Genomic DNA, 19,402 nt, shown 5'->3' with positions numbered 1-19,402 from the left:
CCCTGAGCATGTGTAGGAGTAGCAGCATTATGTAAGCTGTATTCTAATTTATGTTAATCACTAACCAATCAGTATCTAATAGGCATGTTAGGAAAAGCACTAACCTCTGCCTTTTGTGTATAAAAGAAACACAAAAACCTGCTGTTGGGGTGTTTGATTTGTAAAAAAGTCCACGCAGCCCCCAGGCCTGACTAAACACAGCACCTCTGCTGAGCGTGTTCAGGGGGGTTATTGCACACCGGGCACCAACCCGCTGTCGGGTAACAGGCTGAACAATTTCTAGTGTTTCCTGCAGAGCGTGAAAGCTGCAAGAATTGTGGGTTCTGCTGCTGAAGGTCATCCTGTCCTTCTTTACGATCATTGTAATCAATGTTAATAAGCAAGTAAGTTAACTTTAAATAACAACTGAGACCCAGAGGACTGTGGCTGCTAAGCAGGGATGACTTAATCTCTGATCAATAGTGATTTCTCAGGCAGAGGTCCCTACTAGGGTGGTGTCATCTCTCCAGGTGGCAGCTACTCACAGTCTGGAGTTTACGTTGAGGTAGACCTGTACCAAGTGAGGGTTTCTTCTGCACACTGGATTGCAAACTGGCCACTCAGCAGCTCCGCTGTGAATAGCTGAGACATCACTGCAGAGAGAGGCTTGAAGGACGGCTGGAGGCAGCAGCCACAAAAAGCACCACAAGAGAAATTGTTTCCTCTTGTCCTTCAGACCCCCAAACATATGTTAGGGGGTACTTGCTGCATCGACAAACAGGGACACAAATACATTACAGTGCTTTAAGTATTAGCAGAAAAATGTGAAAAGGGTTTTTGTTATGTAAGGCCATTAAAATGGGTAGAAGTTACGTGCCTGAAATCCTGCCTATAGAAAAACTTTAAAAAGCAGCAACCACAGCCTGTTACCTTCTGATTTTTCTTTCTTTTTTTTTTTTTTTTTTAACCGGCCTGTTGGATGGTCGTCACCAAAAAGTCAGTGCAATGCTGCACAATTTACTCCGAGATCATCAGGACACAGCACAAATACTTCAAATTAAACATCTATGAAGGAACCCAGACTAATGAAATTATAGAGCATTCACATACTGTAATGGCTGTTGGGATGGATCAGATAAAGGTATGTGCTTATGTCAGATAAAGAGCAGGTGCTTAAACTGTAGCTTTTGTACAGTGCTGGGAGTGTGAAGCTGGTGACAGTAGAACAGCCACGTTTCAGTTCAGTTTGTTCATTACTAATGGTTAGTTTTGAGCACCTGTGTCGAGGACTCACCCAAAAGGGTTCTGTCCCTGTGCTCAAGCTCCACCATAAAGGGAAGCTCCTGCGGGGTGGAGCATCCAGCTCTCCGTCCTGATCAACACCCCAGGTGTGAGCTGCAAACACAGACTGGCCCCTCTCACCCACAGAAGGTGGTGGTCTCGTTCCCCCAGGAGAGTGGCCAGCTGGTAGTTTTGCTCAAAGCAGCAAGTTTAAGTGTTGAAGCACAAACAGATTCTTCTTACTAAGCAAATAAATAAACCAGGGCGTGTAAAACAGAACAGAGTGCTAGCTGGCGTAAGTGACACCACGCTCTGGCAGGCAGTGGAGTGCCCTGCCAGCAGGCTCTCCAAACTTTTGGTTATCTTTTTTATTTTTTGTGTGTGTTTGTGGAATAATTTCAAGCAGAGCTAGGACCACAAGGCAGGGATCTCAGCTCCTTGTTCCTTGCTGTGATCATTAGGCAAGTTCTTCTAAAGGTGAAGTGCTGTGCTGGGATCAGTTCTGCACAGGGTATACACAAAGAACGATGAAGAAGTATTTGGTCTGAGGTGTATCAAGCTGAGTGTTTTCTGCTCTGTTTAGTTTCAAAATACACCAAAAACTGTGGCTGTGTCTTGAGTTGCCTCTGGTGTGTGCTGCTCCGCGACTCCTGAGCCCCTGCCTGGGCTGCAGTGCCGTCGGAGGGTCCTGCCTCTCGCTTGGCCACTGATCTCCTGCAAAAGTGGAACAATCAGAAACTGCCGGGTCTGAAGCTGCTGCGGTGCAGCTCGCTTTGATGTCAGCCTTAACCCTTATTTTATCCTGATGTGCGTTTTATGGGTCTGCGGAAGAAAAAGCTAACTCTGAGGTGAGAGGCCATTGTGTAAATCAGAGATGTGTTCTTTATCAGGGACACTATAGTATGTGTGTAGAACAACATCATCAGTGGCACAAACATCACCCTGGGGCTTTGAGTCCAGATCTCTGTTACTGTGACGTAAATCTGGAAGAATTGGGAGCTATTTGGTACCTTTGAATGTTTGATCTTATACTGGACTTTAGGAGAGAAGAACAGGAAACATAAGAGAAACTGGATCCCCAGAACATGTAAAAAGGTGCTGAAATAGTAGTTTAAAGGTAAAGCTTAGAAATAGGAATAGAAAGCCTATAATCTTTATCTAACTTGGACAGAAATGATGAGTTAAAAGAAACAGGCTTATCTTTAATATTGGAGTTATTCTGCTGATCGGATGGAGGGAAGGAAGGGGTGGGGAATGGATAAGGGAAGATAAGGAGGTATATTTTAAGGCTGTTGCTGCAGACTGAGTTGAGCTCTTCGAAAGGAACATGTTGCGGGAGACAAACAGAGCTGCTGTGGGGATGATGCCGAGAGAAAAGACGCTGGAATCCCACCACTGGCTGTGAAAGCAGAGGGTGGGTTACTCAGGTCACTTTAAGAGAGGGTTTGAAGCAACAAGGAAACTGACATGCTCTTAAGGAAAAAAAAAACCAACAACAACAAAAAAAACCCACAAAAAACCCCAAGTGATGGCAGAATGGAAGAAAGGGGTGTGTTTGTTAAGAACATCTGCTTTTGGCAGGGGTGAACTTGTGCTGCAGAAATCAGTCCCGAGCATGGACCCTCACGAACGTGATGCTGACTGAGGTTCACTGACAGCTGCTGATTATCACTGCCTGGAACTGCAGCTGAAAGGGGAACCCAGAGGGGAAGGAGTGTGTATTTTATGGCCAGTCTTCTGAACTGCCTGCAAGATATATTTCTAGGAGTTAATCGAAAAATAGCCAATCTGGAAGAGATTTTTTTCTTTCAGACTCCTCGGAAGCTCATTCCTGAAACCTGTCAGTCACCAAGAGAGAAAGAAAGTGGGAGGGAGAGAGTGGCTAAGACAAGCCCGAGGAAGGAGAAATTGTGACTAAGAAGAAAAAAAGGAGGAGAATATTTTCAAGATGGAAAAGTTAACAGCTTTCAGTAAGAGACTTTTTTTTTTCCTTTTAAAAGATTGTATTTTATTTCCAAGTACCAAAAAGAAAAGTCAGTATAAGTCAGTGTGTGCATAGTGATGATCACAACATGCTCTTAAAATTTCTGAATGGTTTGTGGTTTCCACTTGCTCCAGTACTGGATCTGGACCCCTGCAGGTCCTGGCCCCTGTCTCTAATCAGTGACTCGCTTTCCAAAGAGCAGACAGATCTGTGTGACTTCACAAGACTGACAGGATGCGCATTTCATACCAGCTTAACAGGCAGACGTGTTCTGCTTGGTTTGCCTTGTGAGTGCCCCACCTACCACGGCTTGTAGGCACATCGGCAACCAGCTTCCACCGAGCGCAGCTATCGATTGCTCCCAGCACCAGCGACAGACACTGATGATATTTATCACCATCCTCCTCTCACCAAGTCATTCACAAGGAGTGTTCTCACAGACAGCAGCATTTTGGAAAGTACCTTTCCCAGGCTTCCCACAACATGAGTTCAGCACGCTCCAGTTCATAGAGCTGTGCTGGCTGGGGAAGGAGATCAAAGTGGTCTTTTGTGTGCCCGTCAGTCTCTTCTGTCTGGAGATGTTTGTTTTTAAGCAGAATATATAGAAACTTATTAAAGCTTGAACACGGGTCTGTATACGAATGGCTGGATGGTTCACTGGGAGAATTTATCTGGAGAATTCCCAGTGAGAAAATTGCCGATGTTTGTTAAAGGACATAATCTGGAACAATAACATGTGAATATATAAATACATTAATATATAAATATATATCTAAATAAATCAGTGACATTACGCAAAACACAAGCCCCCCAAGAGCACTAGGAAAAAAGTATTATCAAAAGATGAGAAGGGTTTTTTTCTGGGTTTTAATACACTGTAGTATCATTCTTTATCTTTTCCATGATGACAGCAGGTTGGAGAGACCATCAAGCCAGTAGCCCAAACAACAAAACAACCGTGTAATTTGTACTGGTTCACAGGAGCCGGTACAACCTCCTGATGACGGGTGACAGGGACGAACAACACAGCGCCAAGCAGCGGTGCCTCACAAACCAGCACCTGCCGCCTTCTCCATCCTCCGTGATAACACAACTGTTATCGAGGACATCTGCAGAGACAATAAAACGCCAGTGTTGCAGCCCAGAAACAGAAAAAGGCTCTCCCAAAGGCAGCTCTCCTGTGTCCCCAGCGCCAGCTCTTCCCAAACACGACCCGCGTGTGTCACACCGACCCCAGCACAGGCTCGCCGTGGGGAATCAGCGCAGCGGCTCCCACTGCCAACCCGCAGCAGGCGCTGGTCATCATTCAGCAACACCCCGGGATCCCGCGCAGCTCCTGGGGGACCAACGCCCTCCAGCCCCCGCTGTGCTCTCCGTCCCGGCACAGAGGAAAAGCAGCTGGCCAGGAGTGAAGCCAGTGAGGAGTCAGCACGGGGCTCCCTGTCCCCCCGCTCTCCTCTCCTTGGCCCTGAGCGACACCTTCCACCCCTCCAAACTGGCAGCAGATACGGCAGGGACAGAGTAGTTGTGGCTTCATCACTGGCATTAGCCAGCCTGTGCCTCAGCTTCCTCCTGCGTGAGCTGGTACCAGGGCAGTTGGTGCCTACATCTGGGGAGCTTTACACCAGGCCAGATAACACTGAAAAGTTGCAGGGGAGTCACAAGGCTGTTTTTGCTCAGAGCAGCCATCAACAGGGTGTAGGTACAGGGCCCAGTGACATCTGGGCTGTGGGTAAGCAAAGGCTGAGGGCAGCCATGGAGCGAGGGGCCGGAGTGTCCAGGACCCCATTGCCTGCGGAGCAGCTCACAGCTGGCCCCAGGTTACGGGGTGTCGTTAGGGCTGATGTCATAATGGGGCAGATACAAACCACCCGACGACAGGGTGTCAGAGCGTCAGTGCTGCAGCCGCGCCGCCACCAGTCACTGCAGACATGCTGCGCTCTGTCCCGGGTCTGCCGGCGGCCTCTGAGCCTGCCCAGCTGCCCCCCATCACCTACCAGCTGCCCCAGGCCAGCGTCTGGCAGGGGGGGCCAGGGCCCACGGGGGCCCCGGGGCAGCTGGTGCAGCTCCACCCCGGCATGTGGCTCAACCCCATGGTGCAGCTCTACCCTGGGGTGCAGTTCTGCTCCTTGGCTGCTCCCTGTCCCCCTGCCCACGGCTGGGGACAGCAGGTGATGGTGGGGATGCTGGTGCCCCTCCAGCCGATGGGGGTCACCGAGGACAGCATCCGCAGTGCCAGCCCTCACCTGGCTACAGCACCAGGAAAAACCACGACAAAGCGCACAGGTGAGATTTGGGGGTGGCAGAGCCTGCGGGCAGGTGTCCCGTGTGCAGGAAAGCTTGCATGGCCCCGGGGCTGGGCTGACTTTGATTGCTTTTTCAGCAGGGGTGACCATCCCCAAGGCCCCGGCCATGCCCCCGGACCTGCCCGAGCTGGGGTCAGACGCCTTTGCCGAGGCCTTTCCTGAGCTGGCAGGGGACAACGTGCTGTTTGAGGACGAGCTGTCTTTCACCATGGACATTACCGACACGCTCGCCTGGCTCGACGCCGTGGATGGCAAGGACGCTGTCCCTGAAGTCCCCAACAGCCCCTGCTCGACCGCCCTCTTCCAGAAGCTCGAGTATGTGGCAGAGGGTGGCTGCCCCAAGCAGCAACCATCAGTGGCGGGGCTGGGGCACAGCAACCCCTTCTCGGGGGTGGCGACATCCCCCTTGCCAGACCCCGAGGGGCGGCAGGGAGAGGTGGCAGCGGTCCTTGCCATGGGGAGTGCCCTGGAGCCTGCTGTGGAGAGTCCCCTGGAGCATCTTCTGGAGAACCCTCTGCCCAGTCCCCTGGCTGCCCCCCAGCGTCACCCACCCCGCACGGCCGGGCTGACGGAGGAGGTGCTGCAGAGGCAGCCCCGGGTGGTTCTCACCCGCCTGCCCCTGGAGAATCCCCTGAAGGGTGCTCGGGAGACCCCTCTGCCCAGTCCCCTGGCTGCCCCCCAGCGTCACCCTCCCCGCACAGCCCGGCTGACAGAGGAGGTGCTGCGGAGGCAGCCCCGGGTGGTTCTCACCCGCCTGCCGCTGCCCTTCGGTGTCAACTGCCGGGGGGTGCCCGGATTGGGCCGGGCGCACGGCAAGCGGGCCAAGCGCCCTGTGCTGGCCGGCAGCCCCAAGACGCAGGAGACCTCCCCGCCACCCAAGAAGAGGAAGAACATGAGGGACGCCGGGGGACAAAGGGCCCCACACCCCCCCAGTCGCTATTGACAGCGTGATGGAGAAGGTGTGGAGCACGAATCCCCGCAACATACGACCTGCACCTGCCCGCTCCCGCCCCAGCCCTTTCCCATATCTCTCTTTCTTCCATAATTTATTAAAGGTTTCATGTTTGTTCCACAGCGCCTCTGCCTCGGCTCATTCCTGCAGCGGGAGGCAGGGGGTTAATGCAGCCCCTGACCCAGGTGTAGATCTGACCCTCCACCTCTTCACCTACTGTATGAGGAACCCCCCATGATTCTGGGTGGAGATGTTTAATCAGAACATTAATTCCCAGACTCGTTCTAAACGAACTACAAAGAGCTCTCAAAAATCTGTCTGCTCCCATGGAAGCAGGAAAATCCTTCTTTAGCTTTGAGAGCAGGACAAAACCATCTGGGACTCGATACGCTCACCCTGCAACAAGGAGGTGTCCGTGCACTGATTCAAACCCCCTGTTGCACCAATGTTACAAATCTCGACAAATCGAACACCATGTCCCGTGCCGTTTCCAAACATTCAAAAACATTACATCAAATCGCCATAGCTCCTGATGGATTTTCACTTTCTGACCTGTTTAGGTGGATACCATCCTTAAATTTTGCCCCGGTTTGAGCCCAGAGGGCAACTGCGCACCACGCAGCCGCGCACTCACCCCTTCCCCCCCAGCGTTGGGAAGGAGAAAGGAAGCAAAAAGCTCAGGAATCGAGATAATGACAGGGAGGGCTGGCTCACCCATTACAGTCACGGGCAAAAGACAGACTTGTTAGGGGAAGAAAACAAGAATAGCACTTGAATTCAAACACTAACAACACCACCACTTAACAGACACAGTGGGACAGTGAAAAGCGTTACGATACCACACCTTAAAAACCCCTCGCCCCACCCCTCCCTTCTTTCTGGGCTCAGTTCCATGGATAACGTCCTTGGCTCCATGGGGCTGCCCTTCTCCTCACCCTGTCCTTCTAGCACTCCTGCCCCACGGAATGCACTGAAACAACCCCTGAGAACAGGTTACCTCAGGGCAGGGGTTCTCTCCTCCACTGATGCTTCTACCCCCTGTCCCTGTAAGTGGCAGCCTGCGAGTCTGCAGAGCGGGGAGGAGGAAGGCAGCTGCTGCAGCAGACACGATGCCGTTGCATTCCTGGAACAAGACACAGCAGACAGAGCCAGCAGTGCCTTCTAGTGTGTGCAGCGCACACCAGGTGCCACCAGGAAGCACCTGCAATTTCACACCTGAAGCATAACGGTGATTTCTGGTGAGTCACGTGAACTTCTTCCACTGGAACCATGACTGCCTGCACACTCTAAAATGGTTAGTCACACTCATTGCTTGATAGTTCCTCAAAGTCTACTCACAATCTCCTGGTTTAAGCAGTTATGGATGTATCAAAGCAAGGTTATCAAGCAGACCAACAAAAAGAGAATGCCAAAGCAAAACGGACAAGGCTACGGAAGATTTCTTCCTAGGTTCTTCCGTTATGGAGCTTCTGATGGCCTCAGTCAATGGCACAAACACTGGAAGAAGTTACTGAAGGGGAACAAAACCTGCTTAGAGATGTAGAGCTCCAAAAAAATCTATCCAAGTAGCACTTCCTCTCTCTCTGCCTCCAGTATCACCGACACAAGAACACCCCATCGTTCTCTCTCACACGCACACCTGAGACGCTTGTTGCAGAGACAAACCCCTGCAGGTGAGTAAAGCCTCAGCTCCTCGTGGAGGCAGATCAGATGCAGCAGTCCTGCCATCCAGACCCCTCTCAGCACAGGCCTCCCAACAGCTCTTCAGACACCCCAGCAGAATTCCTACTTCCTAACTGATAAAATTGCTGATGTCTGAATTGTTTTCCCTTACAGCCAAGACAATCTGTTGCAGGAAGTGATGGAGGAAGTAGGAACGACGAAGAGTGAACCAGATCCATGCGATGATGTCCCAAACCTAGCCGGTGCTGGAGTCCAACAGTCAAACATACTGCTCCTGTCCTGAACTTCCATCTTGACAGAGGGGAGCCGAGTCACTGAACATCTGGAGGAGTGAAGAAAGCTTTCGGAATGGATAAATGAGTGTTATGTGGGACCTGGGCATGATGTCAATGGTATGGAATAAGGGGTGGAGACTGTACTGGGTCTGGCTGAGCCGGAATTGGTTTTCCCCTGTAGCAGCCCTCATGGTGCTGTGTTATGTTGGGAGCTGGCAGGGTGTTGATAGCACACTGGTGCTGTGGCTACTGCTGAGTGGTGCTTACACAGCACCAAGGCTCTTTCCGACATTTTCCCCCCCACAGTGGGACGGGGTGGGCAAGATCTTGGGAGGGGACACAACCAGGACAGCTGACCCCAACTGACCAAAGGGATATTCCAGACCATATGACGTCTGCTCAGTATAAAGCTGGGAGAAAGGAGGAAGGGGTGGGGGTCACCGTTGGTCCTCCGAGGCAACCACTACGCGTATTGGAGCCCTGCTTCCTGAGAAGGCCCGACATCGCCTGTTCATGGGAAATAGAGAATAAATCTGTTTTCTTTTTTTTGCTTCCGCGCACGGACCTTTGCTTCGCTTTGCTTATATTAGAACTGCTTTTGTTTTACCCACAAGACTTGGTTGGGATTTTTTCCTATCTTATATTCTTTCCCCTCTTTGCCTTGTTGAGAAAACAGGGGAAGGGGGGGGGAAGTGATAGAGTGACTTGGTGGGTACCTGGCATTTAGCCAAGGTCAAACCACCACACAATCATACACAATTAATATATCTGTAGGCTTAATGGCAAGTCTTCAGTCAGAACACAGCACATTCACTCTCCCCCCACTAGCACACCTGCCAAAATATCCAGATGGGCAGACTCAGTGTTCTCAGAGCAGACTATCTGGCTTCACCTTCACTGGAACCCCAGTAAGTGCTGATTGTTTAGGGTCTGCAGTGAAAGCTGTCCCTCAGCCCGTGACCCTGGCCATAGATACCCATCTAACACTGGAGACACCAGGCTCAAAACACTGACCCCACTGAACCGATGAGGGAAATTCCTGCCGGGGTCAGCACAGCCTGAACCTCACCCCAGGACAAGTCCTGCAGCTCGGGGCTGGCACACGGGCTCTGCCAGAGGAGCAGCACTGAGCCTCCAGCTCCTCCCTTTTGCTGGAGATCAACACCAGGACCAGAGGGGCAACAAGAGCAACTGTGCAGCGTTTCTTCAGCTCCCCCAGGTTCACAGCGCTGACGTGCCGGAGTGTGCCAGCCAGCTTCACGCTGCGGGAGCTGAGGAGCAGCAGCTGCTGGCTGCTGTTGCTGTGCTGACAACCTCCAGAGAAGGGAGACGAGCCACGGGCAGCAACACCTTCCACCACGGCTGCTGAATCCAACAGACTCCTCAGAGCAACAGAGCAGGTCCTCGCCAGGTGGAAGAGAAGGCGGCAGCCACTGAGACACGAAAACACAAATGCTCGAAGGCTGTATACGCTTGGATCTGCCAAAACCAAAAGGGCCAGGATCGGAGAGAAGAAAGAAGCCGTAAGATCCATTTTTTTTCCTTCAGGAAGCCCCGGTCTGCACAAAAACACCGCCTTCCCGGTTGTGTTCAGCCCTACCAAAATAAAAGCACGCTTACACGCTTCAGTGAAGCTCCAGTGCCCTTCTGCGCCTTCTAGAAAAAAGAGAATTTGCTAAATCATGGTTGACACACTTTGGGTTGTTTTGGATGTTAAAGTCTACAAATAACTGGACACAGATAACATAAAACTACCACAGAATCTGACACAGCTGGCAGATGTCCTGACCCTGCCTGAGGCCAGGAGGCCAGACGAGGCGACAGCCCACGGCCCCGTCCAAGCCCACGGAGCTGCGTGTGGCAGCCCTGAGCCTCCCCACGGGGCCCTGCAGAGACACTGCAGAAGGACAGAGCTCACCCCGCTGACCTGGGACAGGAAGGCAGACACGCGCCCAGGACACCTCCGGGTACAAGGGCAAAATTCTCAGGCCACAGAACAAATCTCAAAACCAGAAGCTTGATGAACTGTTTTTCTCCCTCTCCTTTTAGAATCCCTACACACGCACACGCAGTTTTAATATGATTCCAGGAATTTGAAATGTATGTAAAAATATCTTCTTACAGCTATTATCTCCATACTACAGGTTTGACAGGAAACTCTGTACGGTGCCTTAAAACTGCAAAATAACTTGTCATCAGCTCCATCCACATTTCTCCTCTTACGAGCCTTCCCACCCTGCTCCTACTTCCTTATTTTCTTTCTTTTCTTTTTTGTTCCTAAACTGTGGAATTACAGCGAAAAGCAAGATGACCAAAGATGATTAGACGAAGGTCACAAGCTGAAGTATGAGAGATTTCCTATCAGCAGGGTTAAATACATCAGGGAGGAAGGAGATATATTGACAGCTGAAAGGTTTGTTCATTTGAGTTCACTTCTACGGCAAATTTTCTGCTAGATCCACTTTTGAAAAAGTCAGAATGTAATAAACAGAGTCATTCTCTGTAGGGTTATTGATGAGGGAAAAAAAAGAGTTATAAGTAGTATTGATTTGGGGTGAAATGGCAGAACGTGACAACCAATAGAGCTTAGTCAGATATAAAATAGAAGGAGTCACACCAGTCATGACAGGATTGTTACAGGAGCCAAATCCTGGTATCAGCTGAGGAAGGGAAGAAGCTCTAAATGGGATCCCCAATGTAAGCCGTGGATCACTTTACAGAAAAAATAACCCTAAACTATTCATTTTCCTTTTTAACACGTGAGATGGTTTGTATTTCAGCATATTGTCACTGCTGTTTTTCTAAAGCTTTTGAAACAAATTCTTTCCTCCTCCGTAGTATTTTCATTAAATGTCATCAACGCTCTTTTCAAATCTCTGTGAGAAGTGCGATTCTCCTGATTTACCAGGTAACGAGAAGATGGAAAGAGATTTGGGCTACATTTTCCCGAGCAGTCAGTAATGCTGGATATGCAAATCCATAAAACGAGAGCCCTACAGAGAGGAAATTTTCAAAGGTCCTGGGAAACTCTGACTTTGGTCGATGTCAACAGCTGCTTCCAAGTTCACAAACTCTGGGTCAGAGCCTGGGGGGCCAAAAGCGGAGCCTTCACAGCAAGCTGTGTACGCACAGCAAGCTCGCTCCCAGCTACACCAGAGCCTAAACCGGGAGGGATCCTAACTGACAGTCCTCTGCTCTAATTACAGAGCTCATTAATTTTACCACTCGAATGACTGGGGGTGAAAAAAGCCCAACAACCATACATTACACCCCGTGAAAGTTCTGTACATTTACCAGTATTTATATAGCGCCTCACTCCCGAGCACAGCCACACCAGAAAACAACAGCAATAACAACTTCAGAAAGCAAGGAATGAGTATTTCTCACCGGGTATTTCACCCACGCACCATCGCTCAGCTTATTGCCTTTTCCTAGACTCTGGACCCCCCAAAGTAATTCTTGAAAGATCCTAAAATGCCTCACAAATGGCATTTGACACAGAAGTAGTTACAGCCCCGAGGTGAACGGCAGCGGTGCTGATAACGATCAACATCCCGCCAGGACTCCCTGCAGGCTGGGATGAACCTGCTGCACCCAAGGGAGACACAAACCCTGTTGGGAAGAACCTCTGGCACCCATCAGCTACAGAAATGCCGACAGTCAGCCTGGGGGATGTGCACAGCCTCGGGGAGGAGGGGCCTTGGGACAGTCTCGTTTGTAGGAGCGGAGCCGTGAGCAGGAGGTTGGGGAAGGACAGGGGCTGCCCCAGCTCCGGCTGCGAGGAAGGCACAGGACAGGCAGAACGGCCCCGCCACGCCGAAAGGCGAGCTGGCCGGGAAACCGAGGGGAACGGGGAAAAAAGCCACTGATTAATAACGAGGGATTGGTAGAGACTGCGACGGTTTAAACGCTTGTTTAGCTGGAATCCCATTTCTGTTGGAAAATGGCATTATCACCCCCAGATTGAAAATTCGGAGTGAATCCCATTTCTGTTGGAAAATGGCATTATCACCCCCAGATTGAAAATTCGGAGTGAATCCCATCAGGAGGAGGATGGGTAGAGCTGCCTGGGCTGAGGCGCTCACGGGAGGAAACTCTGCCCTAAGCTCTGGCAGGAGAAGCAGCCCAGGCAGTTTTTCCCTTGGGCTCTGTCTGCCATCAGCGATGGGATTCAACCATAAAATGGCTCCTTCCCCCACACCAATATCTCACCCCGTGCCGCAGTAGGGATGGGAAGCTGCTCCCAGTGCCCAGCCAAGGCCATCTGGCAGCACAGCAGTTTCCTTCAGGCCTTTCCCAGCAATCCCAGTCTCATTCCGGAATCCATCGGAAGCAGTTTGTAATTAAAGGTACCTGCTGGAGATACCTCCCGGGCTCAGGGATTTACAGGGAGAGAGGCAAAATGGAATTAAAGCGGCCAGATGAGGCTGGGTCGCTCCTCCACCAGGACAGTGCTGAAGGACGTTGCCTTTCCAGCCCCAAACCGCTGCTCCCCCCCCATTTCAGCTTCCCCCGGGAATTCAGCACCAAGAGCCACCGGACAGCCCGAGGGGGGGGGGAAGCCGCTTTTCTGGTTTTTTTTCCCGTTTCCCCCCAAACCTCCCGCCGTTCCAGGGTCCCGCTGTACTCACCCAGAGCGGCTGCTCCCTCGCAGGGGCCGGGCAAGGCTCCCTCCTCCCGGGGGTCCCCACGGGGGGGCCGGAGGCGGCGGGGGGCTGGGGGGGGGCAGGACGGAGCGGCGCTTCGCTCCCTCGGAGGGCGCCGGGCGCGGGGGGGGCAGTTTCGCCGCTCGCCCCTCCCGGGGTTGGGGCTGTGGGGGCGGCAGGGGGGGGCGGTTCTCGGCGCGGAGCCGGGACGCAGCTTCTGCCCGGCAAAGGCGGCCGGTTCGCCGCCGCCGGCACCGAGAGAGCCGCTCCGCTCCGCCCGCTCCGCTCCCCCCGCCGGCGCCCGGGGCTCAGCGTCCCGTCCACACCCCTCCCGGCCCCGCCGCTCCCCCGGCCCCGCCGCCGCTGCCGGCCGAGCCCCCCCCGCCTCCGCCAGCGCCGGCTCCCGCGGGAACCTCCGCAGCTGCTGCCACCGCTGGGATCGGGCTGAGGGGAGGGGCGGGAAAGGAGCCCATTGGCAGCTGGAGGGGAGGGGGCGGGAACAGCAGCCCCATTGGCAGCTGGAGGGGAGGGGGCGGGGCCAGCAGCCCCATGGGCAGCTGGAGGGGGGAGGTCTCTGCCGAAAGCACCTGAGAAGGGTCTGGTAGGGAATGGGGCCCACGCTCACAAAAAGCTGTTGGATTCATGAGCTCATCTCAAGTGCCTCTATACCAATGCACCAGTATGAGCAACAACCAGGGGGAGCTTGAGGCCATGATGCAGCACGAGAACTATGACATAGCAGCTATAACAGACACGTGGTGGGATGCCTCACACGACTGCAGTGCTGCCATCGATGGCTGCAAGCTCTTCAGGAGGGACAGACAGGGAAGGAGAGGCGGTGGAGTGGCCCTGTATGTAAGAGAATGCTGTGACAGCTCAGAAATCAAGTACAGTGATAACGGGGTTGAGAGTGTTTGGATTAGGTTAAGGGCCAATAAAGCAGATCTTGCTGTGGGAGTCTGCTCTAGACTCGGCTACATTAATTAGTTGGTAGTACTCCACCTCCTCCCCACACAACAGCCTCGTCTCTCTCCAACCCCCGAGTGCCAAGCTGGACACCCCTGTGACAAGCCACTCAGTTTGGCCACTCACAGCTACAGCAGAACAGAGAGCAGAGACTCCCATCTCCACAAAATTCACTCCGCCCTTGCCTTACAAGAGTGGGCATCGTACACAGGAGGTTTAGGATTCCTGGCACGTGCCTACCCGGTGCAGGGCAGCAGCATGTCAGAGCCCCCGCAGTGGGACACACCTCGCAGGGAGCAGCCGAGGCTCCAGATGAGCACAGCTCAGCACCAGCGGCTCTGGGCCTGCACGGACACGGCTGGGCTCAGGGAACACCGGGCACCTGAAACATGCTGCTTCTGGAGCCGGTTCAGGCTGCTCTGCAAGGGCACTGCTTGGCATCCAGGCCGTGAGGGCGCCGAGGCGGCCACCCCGCTCCGTGCCGGGGGGACGAGGTTGTACCCCCTTTACACCGGTCACTCCCTCAGGCGTGTGAGCGGGGCTGGGGACAAGAGGAGCAGGCACAGAGGACGCAGCGGGGAGCCAGCCGCAGCAGCCCCGTGAGCTGATCTGCGGGCACGCCGCCCTGCACCCACAGCCTCGGGGACGGGCGGGAGCGCAGGGAGCTCTGCACCATCTTCCCACACCCGCTGAAAACGCCAACACAGGGGTTCTGTGAGCTGGAATGAGGGGTGTCATCGGTGGAATCACTCTTCCTCATAAGTGACAATCTCCCAGCCACTGCCTCTTCCCAGGGTCCCAGAACACAATTCGCCTGTTACTGGTGCTATGGGATTGCACTCACGTCAAAGAGATGGGAATTGGGCTCCCATTATGTACTTTTCCTTCTGGAGTAATAAGCAACATGCACTGATGTGTTGTAGCAAGTCACAAACAGATAACCCCTATTTAAGGACGGTTTGCTACTACTACTACTTTAGTAAGCACACATCTCTATACGAAATTAACCTAGGCTACAGTATTTTGTTAAATTAGTTCTCTAAACTCCTTCTACTGGAATTTGCAGAAGTCATTCTAACCTCACTTTCAATCATGAAACAGTAGATCCAGATTTAGTGTGGAGGCAGATGGTATAAAAATCCCATTTTGATACCACACCAACATTTTAGCCAAAAAAAAAAAAAAGATCTTGCCAGAATTGACATGAACTCTTTGACTCTTCATCCTCACCTCCTTCCAATAGGCTGCCTTTGTAGACACAAAGGTTTTCTCCTCCACAGTGCTGCTGATAGACTCTGATTTCACTCCTGCCATCAGCATCCTTGCCAGATAAACGGAGATTTTTTCCCACAAAGGCCATGGTGACACATGCGCCGCTGCGTACCGGGGGCCTGAAGACGACTCCAGAATTCTGCAGCAGGAAATACACAAAAAATGCATTCAGCTTCCAGCTCTAACAGAAGTTGCACACACAGAGCATGTACGTGTGGCGTACACTTGAGGCTTCCAGTCTTTTAAGGCCGGCCTTGAGCTGCTTAAATTGGAAGGTGCTTTGTAACATGCAGAAGGGGAGGAAAAGATTTCAAACTGAAAATCCACTGCATCGAATCGCCCAAAATTGCAGGGACCATGACCCGCATCGTGCCTCCCAATCCAGGGTTCCTACAATTTCCTTCACAGGAGTCAGAACTGGCTGGAGATACAGTGTAACAGAGGAAGTTTTCACACGCTCAAGGCATTTCACATACCCCTCTGAAGTTCTGGTACCAGATGTGGTCAGAGACAGGATCAGATTGACTAAACCAGAAGGCTTTAAGTAAGAGTTCCCATGGTTTTTCTGTTCAAGCACCCTTTTTCCCCCCAGCTGATGAAAAACACCAAATCTTTTAGTATATAGAGAGACGGGTGGCAGTTACATATTTTAATAGTTGTGAATTTTATTTCTTTCAAAAATTCAGTGAATCTTTATGCAAACTAGGTATACACACCTTCCAGCATTAGGCAAATACACCAACAAGGAAGATTATATACCTGTACATAAACAGAGAAGTAGACAGAGCTAACTTACCTTCCTTGGAGGTTGCTCTGTGTCAGTGGGTACAGTGATGGGACGCAGTTGTCTCCCTCTGGTTACCCCACCTCTCACTGGGTTTCCACCTCTTTGCTGGGGCGGAGGTGGCGCTGGTGTCAGACCGGTGTTAATGATGGGAGATATACTGGTCACGTATTCCACCGCCTTTGGACCTTTGACTTCACTCCTCTCCTCCTGTGAAAACATTTTAACCAGGTTAAATAGGTTATGCAAAACCAGCGACCGAGCGTATTGAACCAACCCTGTTTGACGGCTCTTTACACCGAGTAAGACGCACACTTCTAGAACAATTCCGTAACTCGGTGCTTGCAATTTTGTTCATGAAAAGATTTCTGTGCTAAAACCCTTTCTTTTAATTTGCAAGGCAACAGGCAGACTGCTTGGAAGCGTCACCCCCACAGGTCTATACAGCACTGTGAGCCGTGTGCTACTTGTAACCGTGCCGAGTTCTGATCCCCAGCAGACAGAGCCCCGCGGCACTGCTGCGCTCCCTCCGCTGGCAAGCGAGTTCCAAAGCAGCCGGAGTCTCCCAACAGTAACGTCATTTGGCATCAATTATACAAGATGGGGTTCAAAACGCTTCTCTCCCGTTTGTAGTGGAGGTCTAGTCCTCCTTCAGGATGAAATGCAAACAGAGGCCCAGGGCCCTGAAAAGCAAAAGACACCTCTAGAGAATAAATTCTGCAAACGTCGCGTGCTCTGGGTCTGAGCTCTGCGTCACGTCTGCACAACCTGTGACTGATCCGGCTGTTTTGTCAGCAGGGAGCATTAAGTAGAAAGTGCCAGCAAATTCTTGGAGAAAGGATCGTGCCCATCACAATCCAGAGCAAATGCAGGAGGGAGCTATTCGTACAGTGTCTGCCAGGCAGTGCTCAGCAGCCCTTTACACGTGCCACACCCAGAGTCACCATCCTCGAAAACATGATCCAGCCTCCACAGCAGGTAAGGGACACACAGTCACCATTCCTTTCTTTTTTTTTTTTTTTTTTTCTTTTTCACCTGCAAGCACTGACCAGTTCCTTTGCCTTCTGTAGTTTTCCCCAAACAAATTAGTCCACTGGAATGTTACCTGGTGGCTCATCTACAGACTTTGTGAAGTCTTTCTGATGGTTCTTCCGTAACCAAGGTGGAAAACTGGCACTTTGAAGAAGTTCTGTTTTCTTTGAAGAAGAACTTTGTTCCATTCCTGGCTTTGCCACAGACCCACCATAAACTCTGTAAATCAAAAATGTGGAATGAATGGGAACTGTTGCTGTATACTGTTTCATTTGTTTCATTTAGATATTGCCTATTGACAACCGTCAAGTCTGCTTCTCTTTACAGCAATAAAAACTGAAACTGAGTTATGTCTGTGTTATTAAGCGGCTTCTTCAGCTGACATAACAGAATTGTGTGGTGGTCACCACAAGTATTAGATGAAGCAGAGGAACTAACTCAGAACTATTGAAATGTGTGTCATGCACTGTTTTCCCTGTTCCCTGTTCCCCCCCCACCCGAGCTTGTTACATGTCTGAAACGTCTTGTGTAACCGCCCAGGGATGGATGAGCATGAATATCGAATCTTTTGTGCTCTGCTCTCTGAGGAAGATATTAATTAAAAGGTTTTGTATTAAGAGTTCAATTTTCCTTTCCTCCTCTCGTTGCCAGTCCAAGTCTGTTGAGCAGTTTACAATCTCTGTAAGGCACGCTTTAATTTGCACTGTAGTTTATTATCTGTAATTATTCATTTAAACTGTCAGACGGTTAGGATGGGCAATAAATTTGCTTTGATAAGTCTCCGTTGTGTCAGGCCTATTCTATGCTGGGCAGGTGCTTGACGTCTCCTTTGATTCTCGGCTGGGCTGGACCTGGGGGTAGTGGGGATGTTTCTGTCTGTGACATCTCTCCAGGAAGCACTTGGGGCACAGCTGCATGTGTGTCCCTTCCTTTTCTCACCCGTCTCTGTTGAGGCAGGGGCCTGCTTTCCTGTGCCCTGGGGCGGGAATTACACGTACATCACTTTTTGGATCCAGATGCCTGGACACATGATGCTTGTTGCTGCTGATTGTGGTGCAGGAGGCAGCGGCAGAGATGGGCCTTCGCGTCTAATAGGCGAAAGGGGTTTACACTGCCTGCCTTTAGCCATCTGTTCACTCCTCGTGTTCTGTTTCAGTCTTCCCTGTCCTCTTTGCACTCATTCCCTTTATTTTAGGACCCAGGGTGTAACTCCTCTCTTCTGGAGCACAGTTTTCCTATATGGAAACATTGGTGGACTGATCATGTTCTCATTTTATACACAGACTTCTGGTTTCTCAGCTTCTCAAAGCCAACCAAAGTTTTGACATGTGATGCTGTAGATGATGGGTTAATTTTTGACTCAGCTGATTTAGTATTTTGAGTTTGCTACCTTCTCTCCTGCCTGTGTCACAAAGAGGGGGAGAAAGCTGATGCTGGAATACAAAAGGGGGTCTCTTCGCTCCGTGTGATTTTCACTGGAAGGGGTGGGGAATGGGTAAGAGGAGATAAAGAGGCATATTTTAAGGCTGTTGCTGCAGACTTGAATTGGGCTCTTCAGAAGGAACATGCTGCGGGAGACAAACAGAGCTGCTGTGGGGATGATGCCGAGAGAAAAGACGCTGGAATCCCACCACTGGCTGTGAAAGCAGAGGGTGGGTTACTCAGGTCACTTTAAGAGAGGGTTTGAAGCAACAAGGAAACTGACATGCTCTTAAGGAAAAAAAAAACCAACAACAACAAAAAAACCCCACAAAAAACCCCAAGTGATGGCAGAATGGAAGAAAGGGGTGTGTTTGTTAAGAACATCTGCTTTTGGCAGGGGTGAACTTGTGCTGCAGAAATCAGTCCCGAGCATGGACCCTCACGAACGTGATGCTGACTGAGGTTCACTGACAGCTGCTGATTATCACTGCCTGGAACTGCAGCTGAAAGGGGAACCCAGAGGGGAAGGAGTGTGTATTTTATGGCCAGTCTTCTGAACTGCCTGCAAGATATATTTCTAGGAGTTAATCGAAAAATAGCCAATCTGGAAGAGATTTTTTTCTTTCAGACTCCTCGGAAGCTCATTCCTGAAACCTGTCAGTCACCAAGAGAGAAAGAAAGTGGGAGGGAGAGAGTGGCTAAGACAAGCCCGAGGAAGGAGAAATTGTGACTAAGAAGAAAAAAAGGAGGAGAATATTTTCAAGATGGAAAAGTTAACAGCTTTCAGTAAGAGACTTTTTTTTTCCTTTTAAAAGATTGT

The 19,402-nt window shown here is 51.2% G+C and overlaps 1 protein-coding gene across 2 annotated transcripts; it reads right to left on the bottom strand.

The window, feature by feature from the left end:
- Positions 1 to 197: 197 nt before the first annotated feature.
- LOC141927331 (glutamate rich 3-like) lies at positions 198 to 17,363 on the bottom strand. 2 transcript variants are annotated; one of them, XM_074834499.1, is made up of 4 exons: positions 17,234 to 17,363; positions 16,141 to 16,338; positions 15,303 to 15,483; positions 198 to 744 (listed from the first exon to the last, which is right to left on the bottom strand). In XM_074834499.1, the coding sequence occupies exons 1-4, from the start codon at positions 17,243 to 17,245 to the stop codon at positions 731 to 733; spliced, it is 405 nt and encodes a 134-aa protein (XP_074690600.1). In that variant the 5' UTR covers positions 17,246 to 17,363; the 3' UTR covers positions 198 to 730. The 2 variants fall into 2 exon arrangements, with proteins under 2 accessions (XP_074690600.1, XP_074690599.1); XM_074834498.1 differs by lacking the exon at positions 198 to 744 and adding an exon at positions 1,481 to 1,974.
- Positions 17,364 to 19,402: the final 2,039 nt, after the last annotated feature.

The sequence above is a fragment of the Strix aluco genome, chromosome 9, assembly GCF_031877795.1.
Source record: "Strix aluco isolate bStrAlu1 chromosome 9, bStrAlu1.hap1, whole genome shotgun sequence".
Lineage (NCBI taxonomy): Eukaryota > Metazoa > Chordata > Aves > Strigiformes > Strigidae > Strix > Strix aluco.
This window is presented reverse-complemented; position numbering and strand designations above follow the sequence as displayed.